The following is a 24,832-nucleotide window of genomic DNA, read 5'->3' as shown; positions in this document are numbered from 1 at the left end:
AGATATATTTTTAATCATTTTGAATAATTGACCTCAAAAAATTTTCTAATTGAAATATCATTTAAAGACCATGGGTTATTTCTAATCTAGTTTAAAAATTTATCTACATCTAGGAATAATAAATTTTATTCTCAACTGATACTTAATTTAAAAATTAATTAGGGAACATTAGCAAATCTATAAAAACTACAAATTGCCACCACTTTTTACTCAATTAAATACAGAAGGAATGACAGAATCATCTTGCTACCAATCCAGGAAATATTTATTAGGTGAAATGTCAATGGCTAACTTTATAATTGTCAGATAAAGCTGAGAACACCAAAACACAATGATCTATCTTAATATTACTAAAAGTAGAAATCATGAGGCTCCTATTGTGATGCAAGAGGATGTACAGTGAGTGCACCATCTACAAAATATTCTTGCCAAAAAAACAGAACCTGAAACTAACCAATCCTAGATATCTCATTATCAGTTTATACTGATACAAGGCTCAGAGAAATATGTAAAAAGACACCACAAGAGGGAAACAGTCAACACAAAAACCAGAATTTGGAGAATACTACACATTATATATTTCTTCTGGAAAAAAAATGTTCATAAAAAAAAGAGGGGATAAAGGAAGTTATAAATTAAAAGAAAAATAAAATGAATGTGAAGATTTTGTTTTGATCATGATTCAACCAAAAACTGTGAGAATGCATTTTGAGTCACACAGGAACTATCTCCAAGGTATGTTAAGTAAAAAAGAAGAGGCACAAGACGTGCATAGTGGTAGCATTTGAACCAAAATGGAGAAACATTTGAATACATATTTAAGTACATATTTGTTTCTACGTAGAATCCCTCTCTAAAGACAAAAAAGAAACTGGTAAGAGTTGTTAGCTGGGCGGGGTGGGGGCGGTGGTTGGAATCTGACAGACTGAAGGGAATATACTTCTCACAGTATATCTTTTACAGTTTTTGAATTTTGGTGCAATCACATGTTTTATCTAGTCAATAGCATCCATAAATAGAAAAATGTTCGGTGGATGCATTTAACAGTCAAAAATGGCAATTCAACATCACTCCCCAGAACCTGGCTAAAATAACCAAATTTATCCAAAACTAAGGGAAAATCTACTATCAATTTAGAGAAATGTTCCATACTTAGTTTATAAAAGTAAGAACATTTGTGCTAGATAAAATGAAAAGAATACTTAGACTTCTAGTTTAAAGATGGTAGTGTAAGTTGGTATTTCCCTTTTCTCAGCCTAGAAATAACCCCAAGGATTGAGAAGGAAGGAAAAGATCATAAAAATGTTTAGCCACAAAATGAGCTGAAGGACAGTCAAGGGCAATCAAAATTGGGCAAAGACCACTATGGGAAGGAAAGAAACTGAGAAAGGATGTCATGGCCGCCCATGAAAAACAACAGAATTAATTTCTCAAAAAAATTCATAAAAACAAAATTTTCAGAAATGAGGAGTATACTCAGATGAAACTCTCTGTTTACAATAGTGGAAACAGGATACACGAGACAGAGGCAGGAAGATCCCTGGTCCTATTATGGTTCGTAGTAATAGAAGAAACAAGGTAGAACATGGAGTCACAGACAAATCAATTATTAGTTATTGGTTACAGGTTACAGAGACAATTATTAATAATTAAAACTGACTACACGCATAGTGAGATTGGCAGGGACAACACAAAAACATACACAGACCGAAAACTCAGGCCCACAGAAAAAGTTCAACTAACTGGGAACATGACCATAACTTCTCTTCAACACGAGCCTCATGTAAACAGCTGATGGTGAAAGAACTCACACTCCTCCAAAAACAAATACCACAGGACGCATACAAAGGTGCTCCAAGAAAAAGGAGGAAATAATAGGATGAGCAGATGGCAAATAACAAACACACAGGGCAGCCATTATACACTCCAAAACTATGACCAAATAATGGTCCGTGAATTCTTTAAGTTATATAAATGTATCAAATCAACAGGTTGTATAACTTACAGAATATTATATTGCAATTATCTCTCAACTGAAAAGTTTCATAAAGCAGTAGTCTCCAATAAGCTCTTTGCACAAAGTAGAGCTGTGTAAGCACAGGAAAGAAACAGCAAAACAACCAGAAAAGATAAAACATGAACTGGCAGAGCTAAGGAAAGAAGCAGAAGAACAAAAGTGTCACAGAAATTAATGCACAATTAGAAATAGCAAAAAAGAACAGATGCTGCTAAAAGCACAATAAATGATACAGGGAACAGAATGAGAGTGTGAAAAACATAATGAAAATAAAGAATTTAAACTACTGATTTCTTGAAGAGAAAACAGAAATAACCTAACAGGATACATCTTTAGAGATACTGGTCAAATTCCAGGAGAAAAGCAACCATGACAGCATGTCCAGGGTAAACTGAACCAAAAGAGTCAACACTGAGACAGAGCTATTAGACTTAGAGAAAGAACCACTGGGGTATCCAGGGAAAAAGGTAAGTCACTAACAGAGTTGGGGTTGGGGGGAAGGGAATCAAGCTGTTCTCAGATATACCGACAGCAACATTCAATACCAGCAGGACAATGAAGCAATACTGGGAGGAGGTCTAACACCAGATACTAACACACATTACAAAGCTGTGAAAATTTTAAAAGTGTAGTAATGGCATGAATAAACAAACGAAAATTCAAACAGATGCAAATATATAGAGGAATTTAAAATATGTCAAAGGCAGATAGAATTTCCTGGTGGACGGAATATGTGGAGCAAAAATAAGAAAGATACCAAGGATGACTTCAGATGTTTTGTTAGAAAAATAAGAAGGATCAAGTTGTCACCAACTAGGTAATAAGGCTTTAAGTTATAAAGGTTTAGGGAGGACCTAGTAACCTTTCTACTTTCTTTAGGTTACTAAATCAGTGAACAGGTAATGAAAATAACCTCAACATCCTCTAGTTTATGATTTGAAAAAAGGAGTCTATAGACTCTAGATGGACAATTAGACGATCCAAGGTGAATTAGAGTAGCTCTGAAAGCAGATCCATGCCTGGACTGAATTCTCATTAGAGAATGAGTAAATAGACACTTTAACAAATGATGTAAGACTTTTAAAATCCTACAAATACTAGGAATAATGTAAGGTTAGCAAATTGGATGCAGCAGTAAATTAAAAGAATAGCATACTGTGATCAAGCACCGTTCATTCCAGGAAGAAAAGGATAGTTTAATATTGAAACATCTCCTGATATAATGCATGACATCTATATGTAATAGAAAATATATAATCATCTGACCAGATGCTTGAAAGCTACTTAATCTAAGATTCAACATCCACTCTCTACTCCCTGTCCTCCAAAAAATAGCATTCCCATTAAGGTCATGAAAACAGCAAAACTGTCCATTATTTAGCATTGTTTTAGAAGTTTAAGCCAATGCAAAAAAGATAAGAAAAAGAGGAATGCTATCTGAAAGGAAATAATGATGTTCATTATCAGAAGATGATAAAACTGTTTATTTGGAAACTACCCTTCCCCATGACATAAAATTCAATTTACTTGATTTTAAGAAATATTGGTTGAATACCTACTAAGTGCCTATTACTGTTTTAAGTGCCAAGGATACCTCACTGAACACACATGCACAAAAATCCCAGTCTTTATGGAATGCTAAACACTAGAGGAGGGGGACAGTGAACAACAACAACAACAAAAACACAGCATGGATACAACTAAAGCAGGGAAGTGAATAAGGAGTTGTAACAAGAGAGCAGTGGGGATAGATCACTGTACGCAATTTCAAATAAGGTAGTTAGGAAAGACCTCAGCAAGAAGGTGACACCTGAGTAAAGACCTAAAAGAAATGAAGAAACAAGCCATGGAGCTATCTGAGGGATAAACGTTCCAAGGCAGAGCAAACAGCTTGAGCAAGGGACTGAAGGTTGAGAGCATGACTGGCATGTTTGAAGAACAGTATGCCATTCTTGCTGGAGTCTCTCTACTCTGCTGGCTTTGAAGAAGCAAGCAGCCATACTGGAGAAACCCATGTGGCAAGGAACTACAGGTAGCCTCTAAGAATTGAGGGCAAACTTCAATTAACAAAGCTGCAAGGGCTCTAGCCTCTAAGCAGCAAGAAAACACGACCCTCAGTCCTAAAACCATAAGGAACTACATTCTGCCAAAAATTCTGTGAGTTTGGAAACAGATACTTTCCTGATTGAGCTTCAAAAGAGATCACAGCCCCATCTGACACCTTGATTGTAGCCTTGTAAGACTATGAACAAGGAACCAAGCAGAGAGAACCAAGTAGAGAGAAACTGAGGTAAGTGTGTGATGTTTTAAGCCACAAAGTTTGTGGTAAGAGTTCAACAAAATGGCTCCACTAACAACCTAAAAGCATTTAAAGGAGAATAGTTAAATGAATTAATAATTGGTATACCTATACAGTCTCAGACATTTATCTCAGATATGGTGCTTACCACGTCCTAAATTTATGTGACATATTTAGTCTCACAATAACTCCAAGGAAGGTAGAGTTACTGTCTCCATTTCACATATGAAGAAATGGAGGCATAGAGAGGTTACGAATCTTGTCTAAAATCACTTTGATGATGTGGTTCCAGAGTCCATGCTCTTAAACCACTGGGTGATATTGCCACATACTGTAGTATACACTGGGGAACATAAGGCTACAAATATTAAATTAACAAAAGATATATAAGACCTATGAAAAAACCCCAATGTCCTAATGAGAGTAATTAGAGAATACTTAAATAAAATGGAGATATATACAATGTTTACAGATTGGAAAATTCAGTATAAAGATGTCAGTTCACTCACTATTTATCTGTAGATTCAATCCAAGGATAATTAAAATCCCAGTGGGCTGGTTTGTGTGACAAGATGATTCTAAAATTTGTATGGAAAAAAAAGGACTAAAAGTAGCCACGATGTTTCTGGAAAAGAACCAAGTGGGAACAATCACCCTATCAATTATTGTACCATATTATAAAGCTATAGTAATTAACAGAATCTAATATTTGTACAAGGATGAACAAAATCCAACTGAATAGAATAGGAAGTTCAAAAACATACCTTTGAATATTTAGATACCTTTTCTGTAACACACAAAAAAATTATGTATATATATGCACACAGAGATACGTAGCTAATGTTCCACGTGTAGTTGTTTATAATAGCCAAAACTAGAAAACTATAAGTATCTCAAACGTCTGCTAGTAGCATAATATATAAACAAAACACAGTATACTCATGCCAATGGAATATCATATAGCAATGAATATTGACCTTAGAAACATAATGCTACATATAAAAAGGTCAGATGTCACAGAGTATACAGTCTATGCTACCACTAAAATAAAGCCCAAAAAGCAACAAAATTAAATGTATTTTTTTGGAAATACATAACTAAGTAGTAAAAATATAAAATAAAGTAGTAAATACCATAAAAGTCAGAATAGTGGTTACCCATTAGGGAGATGGGAGGCAGTCATGATCAACAAATGCATAGTACTAGTAAGTTCTCTTTGTTTACTTGACTGGGATTTTATGTAGACATTTATTCTACAACACTTTGCTAAATTTATGTTTATATTTTATGCAGGATTTATATTTTTAATATTTCATAAAAAACTTGTGTCATGCTTGGGTGGATAATGGGAAAAAGTATAGCATTATATCTATAAGAAATATAAACATGTGTGCAATAAATGAACAAATCGAAAACACCAATAAAACAATGCATACTTTAATAATTATGCATAAAAGCCTTGATAACAATGAGTGCCATTTACTACTCAATCATGTAATCATCTAATAAACAGATCTTAATGTTTCATTAATTATATCAGCATATTTGTATAAGCTACCAGCTACAGTAAACATGGAAGAAAAAGCCAGTTGAGTAAGACCATCTTTTTAACCTAACCATGAGGCTAGGTTTACAAAGTGAATTGGAGTGTTGTGTGCAGATTATTTTATATCCATTAATTTTTGAAAAGTGACCATAAAAACATGTCTCAAAACTTACATATTATTAGGCTTACAAGTAACAAATTGTGAAGTGTAAGTTTTGTTGGCCCCAACCCAAATTTCCCAAAGTTAAGAAAAAAATCTGCTGCTTACTTCAAACATAAAGTTAGTTATATCAAGAAGTATTCCAAAGAAAATCAACAATTATCCAAGATGAATCCAAATTCATTACTGGATAAGTGCTTTAATGGTATATTTTCAGTTTTTTATGGACAGATAAAGTATTAAAAATAAAGTTAATGTAAAGATATCAACGGTAAGTTTCACAGAAGAAATTTCAAAGTGTTTGTGAATATGTATGGGTATCTCTCTCTCAGAACACAGAATTAGATGGAGTCTACCTACCCCAGGCACAAATCCCCTCAGGTTGTTAGGTGTTATAGGTTACTTTTATCAAAATAAGAGAAGTTTCTGTACACCAAAAGACAGACAGTAATCACAGACCTTAGCTGTTCATTCTCTATTTCATACAATCCTAAGCAATGTGCAAATATTACAGACACTATTATAGCCTTATGGTTCCCAGGAACCCAAACAGTCTAGCACTCAGGGATATGGTGTTGCTGTTTGAAGGTGGTGAAGACATAAGAGGTTGTCTGCCTGCAGCAAAGTTTTTGGAGGCATGACATGACTATTTAAAGTGGGAAAGGATCCAGGCCCCCGTAGTAACTCCATGAAAGAATTTGTATACAGATCTACTGCCTGGGCTTCCCTGGTGGCGCAGGGGTTGAGAGTCGCCTGCCGATGCGGGGGACGCGGGTTCGTGCCCCATTCTGGGAAGATCCCCCATGCCGCGGAGCGGCTGGGCCCGTGAGCCATGGCCACTGAGCCTGCGCATCCGGAGCCTGTGCTCCGCAACGGGAGAGGCCACAACAGTGAGAGGCCCGCGTACCGCAAAAAAAAAAAAATCTACTGCCTTATTTGAGTCAGGTTTATTGACGACATCTAATAACAGCTTTCTCATCTCACCTCAGGCACTGAGGCTAAGTCCCTATCTTTATTAGACACTTTATACTGCATTGCTCAGTCTGCACATGTTTCCTGCCTTAGTGTATCTGTTAATTATATGTAACAAAAGACATAATCAGGATGAAGTCTCCTTAGGAGAGTAAATTAACAAAGCCTCTAACTGAGAAGATACTGCTAATTTGGCCAATGTGAATACCAGGAGCAGTGTGCTTTCACCCAACATGGACAGTAACACATCTTTCATTTTAACAAAATTTAGTCCAGGGCAGCCTTGACTGTCCTATCATCCCTCAGGTCATCATGAAAAACTACTCTGCCGATGATATGTTAATTGGACCTAGGTGAAAAGGAAGTATCTGGCATTCTACATGTTTTAGTAAAAAAAAAAAAAAAAAATAGGTGTGCCAGAGAGTGAGAGATCCAAAAAACTGGGACATTTCATTGGCATCTCAGTGAAGTTTCTGAGCTCTAGTGCCCTAGAATGTCAAGATATCACATGTAATATACATGATGTATTATTAAATCTTATACTATTTACCACCAAGGAAGTGACATAATGCATGATTTTAGCCTCTGTGAGTTTTAGAAGCAACACCTACAATATTTGGGTATGCTTCTCTGATTTATATCAAGTAACCCCTAACTATCAACTTTATGTGACCTAGAGGCTAGAATAAGATCTGAGGCAGGCTCCAAATCTAGAAACTCTATCACTTGAGCCTTTAATCCAGCAGATTCAATGTTCAAACTTAATGGCTGATTAGATACTATACGGAGCTTCTAGCAAGGGGCAATACAAGATACACACATGGTCTCCTAACATTTTGGAGCAAATCCATGTTCTCTTTGTTAAATAAATATTCCTGTTTTTTGATCCTTATTTGATAAACAATGTCTAGCCCCTGCCACCATGTCTACTTTGCTCATAAGCCCAGCTGAGTAAGCACTAGGGTAGCTGAGGAAAGAGGCGGAGCCAAACAAAAGGGATTATTTTACCTCCTTCGCAGAAGGAGAGATCAGAGCATTGACATGAGTCAAAAATACTCCCTCAATCTGAGTGTATTCTCAGAGGATCATCTATATACCTCTTCCACCAATCTTCTTAAATCAATCCTCCAAGTGCTTAGAATAATACCTGACACACAGTAAGCACTGTTATATTTGACATTATTATTATTATGCTTTTGCAGAAAAAGTCTTGAGATATATTACTGGTAGATACATAGGGAAAAACTAAGCAGATGGAAAAATAATGCCTTATTAATGCTAAGAAAAACAAATTTGGGGAGGAGAGGAAATTGAATGATAATATATCTCCTGAACTGACAGATAATAACATTTAATCTTTTTCAACACAATACCGCTTCCCTTAGCTGCACTTGTCTCTGATTCACGATTTCCAGAAGGTAAACCTCCAATGTTCTGCCGAAGTTGGGAAGAACAGTAACCTAGGCTGAGTGGGTAGGAATTGAAAGAATGTGAGGGCATATCTAAATCTTATAATTTGAACTAATCCTATTATTGAAAATCTTAGACTTTCACACCTAATCCTCTATTTTCATCTCCATTTTCAGTGGTGTCTCTAATTCCTAGTGTTTCTAGAATACTGTGATAAAAAGTTGCTTCTGGGTATTCCCTGCCAATTTACTTTTAGCTTTGCTGACCTACTAAATCAGTTACAACTTATCCATTTGTTTTGTAGCTCCCGACATTATATTGTGGATATCTCCATCCCACAATCCTTTCTGAAAAAGTTATCTCCATCAAAACATGGGAGTAAGCCAAGAAATAGGAAATTAAATCCCAGGTAAAAGAGAATCCAAATCAGAAGAGAGAAGAAGCAATTCCCAGGATGACGGTAAAGGGAAATCCCAGGAAGGCTGATATATAAGGCTAAAAGATCCTCCAGTACAAACACATGTGATATAAGAAAAAAAGATAAAATATTACCTGATGTCCTTTAGTTTATTATTCACAAATATGAACAGGATATGGTCCCTGCCTTCAAGAATGTAAAAACCTTGAGACTATAAAGTATAATTGGACAGAATGGTTATAAGGTCCTTGACATTTATGTTGCAAAACAGCAGTCCCCAACCTTTTTGGCACCAGGGACTGGTTTCGTGGAAGACAATTTTTCTATGGACTGGGGTGTTGGGGGGAATGGTTTCAGGATGATTCAAGCACATTACATTTACTGTGTACTTTATTTCTGTTATTATTACATTGTAATATATATTGAAATAATTATACAACTCACCATAATGCAGAATCAGTGGGAGCCAAGAGCTTGTTTTCACTTGCCACTCACTGATAGGGTTTTGATATGAGTCTGCAAGCAATTGATTTATTATGGTCTCTGTGCAGTCAAACCTCTCTGCTAATGATAACCTGTACTTGCAGCCGCTCCCCAGCACTAGCATCACCGCCTCAGATTGCCTCAGGCATTAGAGTCTCATAAGGAGCACGCAACCTAGATCCCTCACATGCACAGTTCACAGTACAGTTTGAGCTCCCGTAAGAATCTAATGCTGCCGCTGATCTGACAGGAGGCGGAGCTCAGGCGGTAATACGAGTGATGGGGAGCAGCTGTAAATACAGATGAAGTTTGGCTCGCTCACTGCTCATCTCCTGCTGTGCGGTCCGGTTCCTAACAGGCCACAGACCGGTACCAGGGGTTGGGGACGCCTGTTGTAAAACAATGCAATGTATGGGTCAGGCATTATATTCTCTGGAACCAGACCATCTGGGTCCAAATACCAGCTTCATTAATTACTAGGTGTGTCATCTTAAAAGGCTTAACTTCTGTGGCTCAGCTGAGTCATTTTAAAAAATGAAGCTAATTAGAGTACCTATTTGATAGGGTGGTTCTAAAATTAAGAGATTTAAATGTGAAACTAATACCAGTACCTGGGACATAATGAGCACTATACAAGTGTTATGCAGCAGCAGACGAAGTGTTTTTTTTTTTTTTTAGGACAGTCTGGAAATACATTAGTAGATACACAGAAAATGAAGCAAATGGGAAAAAGCCATGCAATTGTTAACTTCAGAAAAAATAAAGTAGGAAAAAGGAAATAGTCATAGTATACTACTTGGTCCATAAATGAATAATATTTATATAGACACAATAATGTAAACTTTCAATAGTGATTTAATCAAGATTGTGATGAACCTATAGAGCAGGGAGAGAGGGAGAGCAGAGGAAACCTAAGTCCTAAGACTCGAAATTCTTTAAGACAGGAGATCAGGAAATTCTCTGGTGGTCCAGTGGCTAAGACTCCACATTCCCAAGGCAGGGGGCCCAGGTTCGATCCCTGGTCAGGGAACAAGATCCCACATGTCATAACTAAGAGTTCACATGCCACAACTAAAGAGCCCGCATGCTGCGACAAAGATCCCACACACAGCGACAAAGATCCCACACGCAGCAACAAAGATCCCAAGTGTTGCAACTAAGACCCAACGCAGCCAAATAAATAAATAAAAATTTTAAAAGTATTCAAAAAAGAGATCAAATCTAAATTTCAAAAATCAAGACATAGTATATAAGCACGTTATTTTAAAAAAACCAAATAACTCAGATAAAGAGAACAAACTGGTGATTGCCAAGGGCGGCGGGGGGGGGGCGCAAAATGGGTGAAGAGTGTATTCTGTAGAAAGCTGCTAAGACAGTAAATCTTAAAAGTTCTCATCACAAGAAAAGAGATTCCTGTAACTATGTATGATGATGATCTTAACTAGACTTTTGTGGTGACCATTTCACAATACATACAAGTATCAACTCATTATGTTACACACCTGAAATTAATACCTCATGTTAATTATAGCTCAAATTATCCAGGACAAAAACCTCATTGTGCCTTAATTAGTGCCCTTAAAAGACAGGTGTTCAAGAAAATAATTTGCACGCAGCATATAATAAATGTACAACTTTCTTTAAAAAAGTTTCCAGGCAACTGTTTTTAATCAACAGATTTAGCAAATGAATGTTAAACAAATAACCAAAAAGTACTTGGCAATGTGGTGGACATGAAAGTAAAAGAAAATGATACTCCCTTGGGAAGTTTAAGTTTTAGTCAGAGACAGAAATAAAATTAAGAATGTGTGAATGACAGAAAAGGCAAAGGACATTCAGGAAAATTATCAGAGTGTTCTTATAATAAGTCATGGAGAAAGTAATTCATGAAGCAAGCTTTTCCTTGAAGGATGATCCAAATCTGTACAAAGACAGCAAAAGTGAAGACAATATTCAAGACAAACAGGTATAGAGGCAATAATAAACACTGTGCTTGAGGGAGATAAGTCTAACTTACTCAGAGCATTAGTTCAAGCTGAGTAAGGTGGAAAATATTATACACAGGAAAGGTGGAGATATTCTGGAGCTCCTTGACAGGCCCATAATCGAGTCTGGAATTGCCAGTTATTTAAAATGGGAAGATGGAGAGCTTTATAAAGATGCTATTCTCGGGCTTCCCTGGTGGCGCAGTGGTTGAGAGTCCACCTGCCGATGCAGGAGACACAGGTTTGTGCCCCGGTCCGGGAAGATCCCACATGCCGCGGAGCGGCTAGGCCCGTGAGCCACAACTACTGAGCCTGTGCGTCCGGAGCCTGTGCTCCGTAACAGGAGAGGCCACAACAGTGAGAGGTCCACGTACCGCAAAAAAAAAAAAAAAAGATGCTGTTCTCTTCTGCATTAATTACCTCACATTTTTCATTATCTTAAAATCCAATTCCTCACTAGGTAGCCAAGTTAAAGAGAATGAGAACCACATCACATTTACACATTATTACATCTCCCACATGTAGCACAGAGCATACTGTCTAAAAGTGAATTATAATGCTCAAACCACTTGAAGTGTTTTATATAATCTTTGTTCTTAAGCTCTAGGAAATGCTGGGGAAATAATTACCTCTGGAGTGAAAAAACAGCTATTTGAAATTCAGCAATTCCTTCTGTTTCACTAGGGTTTCTTTTCCTTTTCTATAAAATTCATTTAGAATTTAAAATAGCAACCATATTATGATTCCATTTTTATAAAATATTTCCATATAGCTAGTCTTCTGTCTGTATATGCATATAAGACATCTAGAATGATTTTCCTCAGTGTTAATAATATCACTTTCAGAGTTAGGAGGAATTTCATTTAATTTACTGTATTTAATTTCCTGCATTGGTTAATTTCTTTATAATAAAGACAAATTATTGTTTGAAACACAAAGAAAGAAAGTTAAGATGACTCAATATTGAACAACTAAATAGATAGTTGGGCCACTTAATAAGATGGAAATGAAAGATTTGTTTTGTTTTTGTGGGAGAAGACCCAACAGTTCAATTTTAGACAAGTTTGTGATATCTGAGAAATGTATGAATTGAGATATCAGGATGCAGTCATATATTATGAGTCTGGTAGCTCAGAATGATAGTTTAGATTGGGGATATAAATTGGGGCATCCGTTGGCATACAGATGATACTTAAAGGCAAAGGAGTAAGTGGATGAACTAGGGGCAGCGTGTAAAGAAAAAAAGTGGACCCAGGACCAAGCCCTGAGTATTTGAACATTCAGAGGTTGCTTAGAGAATGAAAAGGAGGAGAAACTGCAGCCATAGGAGTATGTGGTATCACAGAAGCTAAAAGAACTTTCACATAGAAATGGCCCATTATGTCAAATGTTACTTACAGTAAGATGAGAATCAAGAGAAGAATCCACTAGATTCATCAGCATAAAAGTTATAAGTGACCTTGAGATGAGTAGGATGTGCAGTTCTGACAGAACTGTAAAGTCAGTGTCAAATCTAAGGGGGCTGAGGAGTAAGCAGAGGTGAGCAAGTAGGGACAGTTCGTATAGATACATTTTGCTGCAAGAGGCAGAGAAATAGGACAGTGACTGCAGAGAGATGTGATGTCAAGGAGTTTCTCTGTGTGTGTGTTTTGTTTCATTTCATTGTAAAATGGGACATGTGAAGGCATGTCTGCACACTGATACCAGTAGTAGAAAAGGACAGGTTGGAAGTGGAAACAAAGAGGATAGGAGGGCTAATCAAAGGAGCAAGCTTCTTGTATATTAGTCATTTACAATATAAGATTTGTAAGAAGATCTTGGCAAATAAAAATTCAGAAACTTAAATAGAATGTGATGCTGTTGAATGTGAAAATCCACATTTCCTTAAGTCCCAAATTAGCCTCACCTAAGAGCCGTGGTAAACCTAAAGAAATTGTATCAAACTTACCATCATGCTAGTCTAGATTTCTGAAGCAAGGGGAAAAAAAATAAAGTGAATGGAACAAAGCAATGCTAAATGTAGAAATCAAACACATTAATGAGATGACTTACTGGGAGGGAATGGTACAATTAAAAACAAAAAATTGTGCGAGTGAAAGAAAATGATACAGGCAAAAATCTGAAATACATAGAAACATGAGATTTATATAATACTAAGCTATGATTTAAATTATCACCACTGGACCTCAGTGACCAATGCTAGACTGAAACAGTAGACAAATGAAAGTACACTTTCATAGACAAATGAAAGTTTCATTTAAAAAATGAAAGTAAACTTTCATAGAAAAGTGAAAGTTTCATTTAAAAAATGAAAGTTAACTTGAGATGCATAACTTAAAAATACAACTGAGTATTATAAGAATGGACTTCAAAATACCATGAAATTTCTTGTCAAAGAAAAATTTGTTAAAAGACACATAAAATTAAAATACAAACTTTTCCTCAAAAAGTGGTTTTGTCATTCTCTTTGTCTGAATGCTGATATTGTAAACAGCACATTTCTTGGCAAATGTGGAAGACTACTGAGATTCTGAAAAAATGAAGTCAATTTATTTCCTAAGTAAAACTCAAAAACCGTATACAGCAAGTAGACAGATATAAAGAAACGAAGTACTGCTACTTTATATCTATTACTAACATTTTTATAGTGCTTGCTATGTGCCAAGCACTGCTATAAGCCCTTCTAATTTTTCATATGTAAGTCTCATGGTAACTCTGTGAGGAAAAGTATATAGTTATCCTCCATTTTACAGATGGGTAACTGAGATCTCACTTCACAAAACTAGTAAACAGTAGGCAGACTGACTCCAGAGTCCATGTTGCTGACCACTATATTGCACGGCTATTACAGGTATCTACAATGGGATGGCAAATTTTCTAGTTTCCATTTAGACATTATGAGAAAGCATACACTATGCAAATTAATATATTTTATTCCCAGGAGCATTTTACTTCTTGGATTGCTTTTTACATGACTTAAAATCCTACTGCTAAATATTTTGCCAGAAGAACACCAAAAGAAAATATTACTCTATAAAAGAAAGAAAACATACAGAAAAAAAAATTTACTCAACATATTAATAACAAGAGACCAAAATCTATGTTCTATAATTAGAAAACTCAGAAACATACTTGCTATGCAAAAGGAGATTCTACTGATAGGTTTTCCCCAGAATTCCTCATCACTGCTTGCTATATGATTATCTGATGCTATTCACAGAAAGTTAAAATTTAATGTGAAAGTACGTTTTGAGATAAAGAGCATACCACCACAAAGAACTATAATAGCTGCAGCTTTTTTTCCTACCTTCTTTGAACTATAAATCCAAAAATGAAACTCAGCTATTAATGAATGTAAAAAAAAAAAGGCTTAAGACTTATAATATACACTACCATTAGAGAAATCTAATTTTAGAAAAGTAATTGCTTTATTTCTTAGGTAGAACATTCTCACTGACCCCCTCCCCCTCATACTTTTAAAAGTTACTTTGCTAGTAGAAAGGAAATCATGAACCTATGAAAGCAAAAATTTTCTTTAATTCAGCTGCTTTTAAATGTTAAGGAATATAAATTCAACCAGAAAATATTTAAACCTTGGGTTAAAGAGTATGATTAACATTGAGGAGCAACATTTGGGCAAGATAAATCATCCATTTCTAGGCCTCTTTCAAGACTACATTATGGCAGGAGTCCAATCCAACACCAATCCAGGGAAGCCCCAGGTGACTCCTGAGTAAACTGAATAGTCCACAGAATGCCTCTAATGAATCGAGCAAAAGTGAAATACACTGTGATAGTACAGAACCTAAAAACCTAGTGACTATATGTAAACGTAAAAAGGTAAAAATCTAGTGACTATAATTTACTTTGTAATATTACAGGAAGACAAATTACATTTAAACATGCTTTAAAAATTAGCTTATTTTAAATACTTTTGTAAAGGATATAGAACATATCCTTAACTGTTTTTGCAATAAGAAAACATCAAGTGAAATTCAGCATCTTACCTTAGACCAAAGATGTGTGATTGTTCATAGCTGAATAAAGAACGAATCTTGGCTTCAGAATTCAAAATTATAAGTCTGTCAATAATATCCTGTAAAAGAGACTGAGTTAGACTGTTCTTGGCTGAAACCATTTAAAGAAAATCAAATCAACAAATATTTATTTAGATTTGTGGTTCTCAAACTCGGCTTTGCATTTGAATGTAGGGAGCTGTTTAAAAAAACATTTTTTTAATTAAGCCTAAATCTCACCCCTAGAGATTCTGAATTAATTGGTCTGGGTGTGGTATGAGCATCAAGACGTGTAAACATTCCTGAAATGAATCAAATGTTTAGCCAAAGCTGCTTATTGCAGCCAGTTAAATACTGTTTAAACTGCTAAAAATGTAAACCACCTTGAAAAACAAATATGAACTCTAAAAATGTGAAGCATGAACAGTGGATTTAAATAGTTTTATCTAGGAATTATTTGAGATTTTGTTAATAGATATTCTCTGCTCATGTAAAGCAGTGGTTTCCAACCCTGAGCAAACACTACAATCACCTAGAGAACTTAAAAAGTAAATATAGGGCCTCCCTGGCAGCGCAGTAGTTAAGAATCTGCCTGCCAATGCAGGGGACACGGGTTCGAGCCCTGGTCCGGGAAGATCCCACATGTCACGGAGCAACAAAGCCCGTGCACCACAACTACCGAGCCTGCGCTCTAGAGCCTGTGAGCCACAACTACTGAGCCTGTGTGCCACAACTACTGAGCCTGCTCTCTAGAGCCCGCGAGCCACATCTGAGCCTGCATGCAACAACTACTGAAGCCCACGCGCCTAGAGTCCATGCTCCACAACAAGAGAAGCCACCACAATGAGAAGCCTGGGCACCACAACGAAGAGTAGCCCCCGCTCGCTGCAACTAGAGAAAGCCCATGCACAGCCAAAAAAAAAAAAAAAAAAAAAAGTAAGTGTAATAGCTGCCCAAGCTCTATCCCAAAGCAATTAAGTCACTATCCCCGGGGTATGATTCTGGCATTAACATCCTTGTAAAAGCTTCCCACAGTTGTTGCAATGGGTAACCATGCTTAAAAATCACTGATGCAAGTACAGAGAGAACCTGATGCCTACCTGCCATCAATTGTTCCAAGCACTGACAATTTAGGCCTATTACAAAATTTTGAGCACTCTCTAAAAGCCTTTCTTTCTATAAGACCTGGCTTCTGTGCATATCTTTGGGTTCAGGCCTAAGAAATTTATTCATAGCAAATACTTGTCTCTCTCATTGATCATTTTCCTGATCAAGAAACTTGTTACTTTCCACGAGTTTAAATTCAAGATATTTCTGTAACCAACAGGGCAAAAGAAGAATGGTTATGCTAGGGAATAAAGTCACATAATATTTCCTGAGGTCTATACAGATGATAGTACAAACATATCAAATACGTAAGAGGCCAGGAAATAAGACTGTAAGGAGGAGGAAATAATGGATCTAAAAATCACATCTGAAAAATACTAAACAAGACACAGTAAAAACTGGATTTTGTATGAACTTACCAACTGAAAGTTTATATGGAACACTTAGGAATGCATTTACCATTCTACAAACGTCTTGTAAAATGTGTAAATAATATTAGCACAAAGAGTTTACAATCAGCAAATATTAAATAAACTGCCTAACAATGAAGAATGAAAAGATTGCTATCTTAAATAATCTGTCCTTGTTGGCTGCTACGTAGCTGGACACTCATTTCAAAACAGTACATGACACCTTGTGACTCCAAAGTTCTAGTTCTGAATCTAAGTACTAGATACTGTAAGAATACAAGGTAGAGAATGTATTACCAACAAGCTAATAGCAGCTATCTATCAATGATAATGCATTTTCAGAGAACAAATGTTACAGTAAATAAATTCATCTTCAAAGAGGATTACACTGATGGATCACCACTTAGGGAAGTAAACTCCCGGGAAGCCCACCTTATGGAGAAATTCAGTTTGTAAGCACTACAATGTGTCAATAAGGCAATCAGTTTCCTAAATTAAGCAACAGCTTCTGAGAAATAAGTTAGTGCAAGTAAGGCTTGGGACTCAAAAAGGAGTCTGAAACTCTGTGCTTTTTTAAAAGCATATTGTCTAGCTTGGGAATATGTTCAGTAATCTAGTAAGCCAGAATGAAACCACGACTGGAAAAACAAAGAGGAATATGAATTCTCTATAAATCAATATATGTTTGAGTGCCTATTCTGTTTACAATTGTCCCAATGGCTGTGTTTGTGCTATCTGATCCCTTTTACTTAAGAAAGGGCCAAGTGAAGGGTGAGGAATATGTCAACCATAATGCCAATACTCCTATACCTGCACTATTAGGAGTGGTTTGTGATTGGTTAGTCCATAAACATCCATGAACAAAACTCAGTCTATTAAGGTCCTCCCTTGGGATTTTTCAAAGTGGGGAGTGTCTTAGTCCATTCTGGATGCTGTGATAGAATAACACAGACTGAGTGGTTTATATATAACAGAAAGTTTATTTCTCACAGTTCTGGAGGCTGGTTAGTCCAACATCAAGTTGCCAGAGATTTTGTGTCTGGTGACGACCTACTTTCTAGTTCACAGTCAGTCATCTTTTTGCTGTGTCCTCAGATGGCAGAAGGGGTGAGAGGTTTCTCTAGGGTTTTTAATAAGGCACTAGTCACCCCATAAAGACCTTACCTCCAAATATTATCACACTGGGAATGAGGTTTCAACATATGAATTTGGGGGGTATACAAACATTCAGCCTATAGACAAGAGGTAGAGGAAAATGCCACTCTGGTGGTGTAGTGAGTTGAACGGTGACTCCCTCTAAAAAAAAGATATGTCTATGTTCTAATCCCCAGAACCTATGATTGTTACCCTGTCTGGAAAAAGGGTCTTTGCAGAGGTAATTAAATTAAGGATCTTGAGAATAAGATCATCCTGTATTAGGCAAGTGGGCCCTAAATCTAATGACAAGTGTTCTTATAAGAGAATGACAAAGGGAGATTTAAGAAAGAAAAGGAAACGGCCATGTGAAGATGGAGGCAGAAATTGGAGGGATGCAGTAACAAGCTATGAAATGCCTGAAACCACCAGAAATGAGAAGAGGCAAGGAAGGATTCTCCCCTGGAAACTTTGGAGGGAATGTGGTCCTGTTGACACCTTGATTTCAGACTTCTGGCCTCCAGAACTGAGAGAGGATAAAGTTGTTGTTTTAAGCCACCCACTTTGTGGTAATTTGTTATGGTGGCCCTAGGAAACTAATACAAGGGGGGATGGTGAACGTGTCAGTATGGAATGACAGGTAGTCCCTCCCGTGTGTTCTTCTATAGAGGACACCATCTGCAGAAGAACATATTAATAATAATTACAGCAAACAATTATATAGCACTTATCTGCCAGTCAGTGATTTAAACTTTTATATTTAATTTAGTTCAATTCACTTAATTCTTACAACAACTCTGAGATACTAACAGTATTGCCCTCTTTTTAACAGAGGAGAAAATGGGTCAAACTTGTCCAAGGTCACACAGCTTGTAAGAGGCAGAACCAGGAATCTAATCCAGGCAGTCTGGCTTCAGAATACAAACTCTTAACCACTATACTATGTATATGCCTTTCAATAAAGTCAAAATGGAGAGCAATAAAAAGAAAGGGAGTGGGGAAAGCAAGAGAGACAGATGTCGACCTGACTGAATTCAAAGTTCTATTTCCACTTGTCTCTGATTTTATTGCAAGATGGTAAGTCGATTCCTTTTTTGCCTAAACTAATTCAAATTGAGTTTCTCCAATAACTAAAGGGGTCCAACCTAATATACAATGTATATAAATAGAAAAGAAATAGAAAAGAAATTGAAAAATATATCTGTCAGAGGAAAAGAATATTTTGTGTCATTCATCTTTAATATACACAAGTACAAGTTGGAAGTTGTTCCAGGGCTTAGAATTTTGGTAGATATTCAATAGGAAACCATGAAGAGTGAAGGTCAAATATTCTTAAAGTATAAAGAATTTCTTAAAATTGAGAAACGTAACACAAATAGAGAAAAAGCAAAAATAAGTTGAAAGACCACTATGAGAAGAAGAAACGTCAATGAACATTAAACACGTGAAAAGATATTCTGCTCATAATGAGAAAAATATAAATTAACACGTCTTTCCTGTGAGACAAATATCTAAACCACCGACCACATTATCTTCTATGAGCCTGTCAGGAAACAAGCACTGTAATATCTTATTGATGGGAATGCAGAAGAATTATTCCCTGTGGTTGGAAATCTAGCAATACATACCAAAATTACATATGAATTTACCTTTCAATGCAGGGATCCCACTTATAGAAATCCAGCCCAAAAATCAGTAGTAGGCAGAATTCTAAGATGGCCCCAAGATTCTCAGGCCTTAAACACTAATGTATCAATAGGTAGTGCTGTAAAGAGATTTTGCAGATGTAATTAAAGCCCTTAATTAGTTGATTTTAAGAGGAGATTATCAGGGTGGCTCTGATCTCATCACATGAGACACTTAAAAGCAGAGTTTTCTCTGACTAGTCACAGAAGAGGAAGTCAGAGAGATTCAAAGCATGAGTGAAGTTCTTCAATGCTGACATGGAGGGAACAATCCGACAAAGCCCTGAAAGCAGCCCCCGGCTGACAGCCAGCAGGAGATCAGGCACTTCAGTCCCACAACTATAAGAAACTGACTTCTGCCAATAACAAGAACGAATTTGTTATCGTGTATTTTTCCCCAGAGCCTCCAGACAAGCACTCAGCCTGGCCAACATTTTGATTTCAGTCTTTTTAATACTCTGAGCAGAAAACCTAGGCACACAGTACTTGACTTCTGACCTATAATAAGTGAGTGTTTTAATTTGCTAAGTTGGTAGCAATTTGTTATGCAGCAATACAAAAAAAAAAAATTACAGACATACTGGTAAACACAAGATAAGCCAAGGCTATTAATTTTGGCATAATTGAGAATAGTAAAAGACTGAAAGAAACCAAGGGTTCACCAATAGACAACTGGATAAATAAACTCTAGTACATCCACACAAGAGCACTATGTAACTGTAAAAAGGCATGAGTAAGAGCTCTACATACCACTAAGGAGTAATCTCAAAGACAGAGGAGCAGGACTTCCTGGTGGTCCAGTGGTTGAGAATCCATCTTCCAATGCAAGGGATGAGGGTTCGATCCCTGGTCCTGGAAGGTCCCACATGCCACGAAGCAACTAAGCCCGTGCGCCACAACTACTGAGCCTGTGCTCTAGAGCTCGCAGGCCACAACTACTGAGCCCGAGCACCACAACTACTGAAGCCCATGCGCCTAAAGCCCATGCTCCACAACAAGAGAAGCCACCGCAATGAGAAGCCCGTGCATTGCAATGAAGAGTAGTCCCTGCTCACCGCAACTAGAGAAAGCCCGCACGCAGCAACAAAGACCCAACGCAGCCAAAAATAAATAAATAAATTTATTTAAAAAAACTAGAAGACCAATCCTAACATAAGTGGAAAGATATTTCTGACTATGCACTGTAGAACATCCATGAAAACTTGAGAACAAACATCCAAGCGATTGCGTTAGATTAAATAATTCATTTGTACTTGTGTTCCATAACAGATTTCAATAAAGGTAATAATATTAGAAATATTTTTAAAAACCATTCACTGGATATCTACTATGTTCTATATGTAAATATGACTAAGATATCCTACTTGCTCTCAGGCCCTCACAGTATAGTAGCGAAGGCAGGCGCATAAATGGCTAATTATAAAACTACTTAAGAAGTGCCAAGATACAGAAATTGAGACAGATGTAGAGAACAAACGTATGGACACCAAGGGGGGAAAGCTGCTGGGTGGGGGGATGAATTGGGAGATTGGGATTGACATGTATACACTGATGTGTATAAATTGATGACTAATAGGAACCTGCTGTATAAAAAAATAAATTTAAAAATTAAACAAGCAAAAAAGGAGAAGTGCCAAGACACAAAGATAAAATTGGAACACTTCAAGAATATAAAAGTTTAATGATAAAAATACCTATCTTTATATTTCATTCATATAAATCATAAAAAATTTCCCAAAGTAGAGAAAGTTTAAAAAAATAAAATGTTTAGGGTCAAAAGAATTAGAAGAATTCAAAATGTCAAAACCGTAAAAAAAAAAAAAAGACAACACACAGGACAAAGTGACCAGAAATAAAAGTAATGATTAACAACAGAATTTCAGAACTAAATAATTCTTTACTAATGCATATATACACATATTTATGTGTGTTCAATTCATAAACTTACCCAAAGATGAGGAACTAAATGTCTCTGAATGATTAAAACAAATTACCCATCTTAGAGTATGAATATAAAATAAGTCTCAAATTAAATAAATATATATATACTGCCCTCATGGGGCAGTAATATGTAGTTCATTTAAAATATAGGCAGAAAATGCATTGGACTCCTTCGATACAATTTATTAACGTAAGTCACCTAAAAATAATTCATACACATACTTCTATATATGCCAAATCTCTTTCCTAGTTGGGAAGCCTTAACCTTGTTATTTCAATAGGTGCCACCACCGTTAGACAGCGGATCAAAGATTCCATTTACAGATAATTCAGAAGCTAACATTCTATAGGTTAATAAATCAAACAGTCTTTAAATGTGATTTAGTATACCTTTTTTTCTGTTAAATTGCATTTTTACTACAGATCTTAAAAAGCGGCACTATAAGAGTTAAAGATTAAAAGAAAATGACTTACAATAACCCTCGTTGGGACTTCACGAAGAGAATATTCTTCTTTATTAGGAAGACCCTGATTGCCTACAAGCTCATAAACAGCAGGATAAGATAACAGGTTCACCAGTGCTAGAAAAGACTGGGGTGGGGGGAGGGAGGAGGGGGAGAAACAACCAGTCGTTCAAAGGGTTCATTTTTTTTTAAACACATCCAAGGAAGACTCATTAATGCGAAGGGCAATTTTTAAAATAAGCCTAATCAATCCATATAACTGAAATATATGCATCTATGATAAGTACAAAATAGTTAACGTCAACAATAATCTATGTCCTAACAATACATAACTGTAACAAAACATAAATGAGAACTGGAAAATGCTTTAAAATATCACGTATCTCTTGAAAGTTAGGTTCTGACAAAAAATGAAATGAGCAATCATTCTCATTTTTGCACTGTTATATCTGATGCATAAGAAAATATAAGAAAAATACTTTGCGGCTCTGGAGCAAGATAATAATAAATTCTATATATTATAGCACTCAGGTCACAAGGCTATCTTTATCCTTTAACTACATTCACTGGAAATTCAAGTAATCTAAATATAGTTATTAGAAAAAGCCATGGCTTTTCCTATCAAAACCTGCTCATTTTCTGGTGCAATCTTACCAAGTAAATCTCTCCATGAAATTTTTAAGCTCCTGCTCTTGTCTTATCGACAAGAATCTGAATATTTTTCTTAAGCACAGTTCATTCTTTGGATCCCCTATGCAGAAGCACGCAGTGGTTGCCCATTACTAAACATCAGGTCTAAACTCCTTAGCATGACTTTCAAGGCACTTTCCTAATTGACACCTTTCTTCTCTTCAGTGTCAAATCTTCTGCCCACCCCCTCCTTCAAATAATCATGACAATTTTCTATTAGATTTGAGTCTAAGTGTTCAAGGCTTTCTTAGTTTTGGTTGGTTGGTTTTTGTTTCAGCTTTGTTTTTTACTTCCAGTTTGAGGTAATTGATATATAACACTACATAAGTTTAAGGTGTACAGCATAATGATTTGACTTACATAATCAGGAAATGATTACCATAAGTTTAGTGAACATCCATCATCTCATATAGATACAACATTAAATAGAAAAAATAAATTTCCTTGTGATGAGAATTCCTAGGATTTACTCAACAGTTTTCATATAACATAAAGCAGTGGTAATTATATTAATCATATTGTACATTACATCCCTACTACCTACTTATAACTGAAACTTTGTACATTTTGACCACCTTTACCACCATAAAGATATTATACTATTATTGACTATATTCACCACTATACATTTCATCACGTTGACTCATGTATTTTGTACTGAAAGTTTGTATCTCTTAATTTCCATCACCTATTTCACTCATTCCCCCACCACACTTCCCTCTGGCAACCACCTGTCTATTGTGAATCTATGACTGTTATGTGTTCATTTGCTTCATTTTTTAGATTCCTCATATAAGTGAAATCATATGTTAACTTTTTCATCTTCTACAAATTAGTAAATGATGTTTCTTCTTCACATATTCACATTCATAGACAGTGCAGCCTTGTTGCTGTAGTTGTTCATATTTGACCAAATACTATTCAAATTAATTTTAACTTCAAAAATATTTTTTGAATAAAGCAACATATAGGAAAAACCTTAAACATAAAGATAAGTTTTGTGGATAGTTAGAAAAATCTCATTTTACAATAAATTCCAGAACTTACCATACCAAAAAAAAAGTGAAATCATATGGTATTTGTCTTTCTCCATCTGACTTATTTCACTTACCATAATACTCTCTAGGTCCATCCATGTTGTCATAAATGGCAAGATTTCATTCTATTCTATGGCTGAGTAATATTTCATTCTATGCCTATACCACATCTTCTTTATCCATTCATACATCAGTGAATTGAGAATTTCATAAATGTTGAAATTTGTCGAACGCTTTTTCTGTATCTATTGAGATGATCATATGATTTTTATTCTTCAATTGTTAATGTGGTATATTACAACAACTGATTTGCAGATACCGAACCATCCCTGCATCCCTGGGATAAATCCACTTGATCATGGTGTATGATCCTTTTAATGTATGGTTGAATTTGATTTGCTAGTATTTTATTAAGGATTTCTGCAACTACATTCAGTGATATTGGCCTGTATTTTTTATTTTTTTTTCACAGGCTTGTTGTGGAATCAGGGTGATGCCGGCCACACAGACTGAATTCTGATGCATTCCTTCCTCTCAAACTTGTAATAGTTTGAGAAAGAAAAGCATTAACTCTTTAAATGTTTGGTATAATTCACCTGTGAAGCCATCTGATCCTGGACTTTTGTTGGGAGCTTTTAAAAATTACGGATTCAATTTCATTACTGGTCATCTGTCTGCTCATATTTTGTATTTCTTCCTGATTCAGTCTTGGGAGATGGATAAATTCCTAGAAATATACAATTTCTTCTAGGTTGTCCACTTTATTGGCATATAATTGTTCATAGTAATATCATGATTTCTATGGTACTGGCTGTAACTTCTTTCTCATTTCCAATTTATTTGGCTCCTCTCTTTTCTTGAGAAGTCTGGCTAAAGGTTTATCAATTTTATTTATCTTTTCAAAAAACCAGCTCTTAGTTTCACTGACCTTTTCTATTGGTTTCTTAGTCTCTATTTCTGCTTTGATTTTTATTATTTCTTTCCTTCTATTAAATTTGGGTTTGTTCTTTCTCTACTTCCTTTGAGTCGGCATTTGTTGTTTTGATTTTTTAATATGT

At 35.9% G+C, this 24,832-nt stretch overlaps 1 protein-coding gene across 1 annotated transcript in view; it reads right to left on the bottom strand.

Annotated features, from left to right (window-relative positions):
* TBC1D32 (TBC1 domain family member 32) overlaps nt 1-24,832 on the bottom strand; it is a 183,208-nt gene that overhangs the window by 72,342 nt on the left and 86,034 nt on the right. The window contains exons 22-23 of the mRNA XM_060167378.1: nt 22,058-22,174; nt 15,298-15,386 (exon numbers count right to left, since the gene is read on the bottom strand). Of these exons, the coding sequence (XP_060023361.1) occupies nt 15,298-15,386; nt 22,058-22,174 (206 nt within the window). The remainder of the gene's footprint in view (nt 1-15,297; nt 15,387-22,057; nt 22,175-24,832) is intronic.

Source organism: Lagenorhynchus albirostris, chromosome 12 (genome assembly GCF_949774975.1).
Source record: "Lagenorhynchus albirostris chromosome 12, mLagAlb1.1, whole genome shotgun sequence".
NCBI classification, from domain to species: Eukaryota; Metazoa; Chordata; class Mammalia; order Artiodactyla; family Delphinidae; genus Lagenorhynchus; species Lagenorhynchus albirostris.
This window is presented reverse-complemented; position numbering and strand designations above follow the sequence as displayed.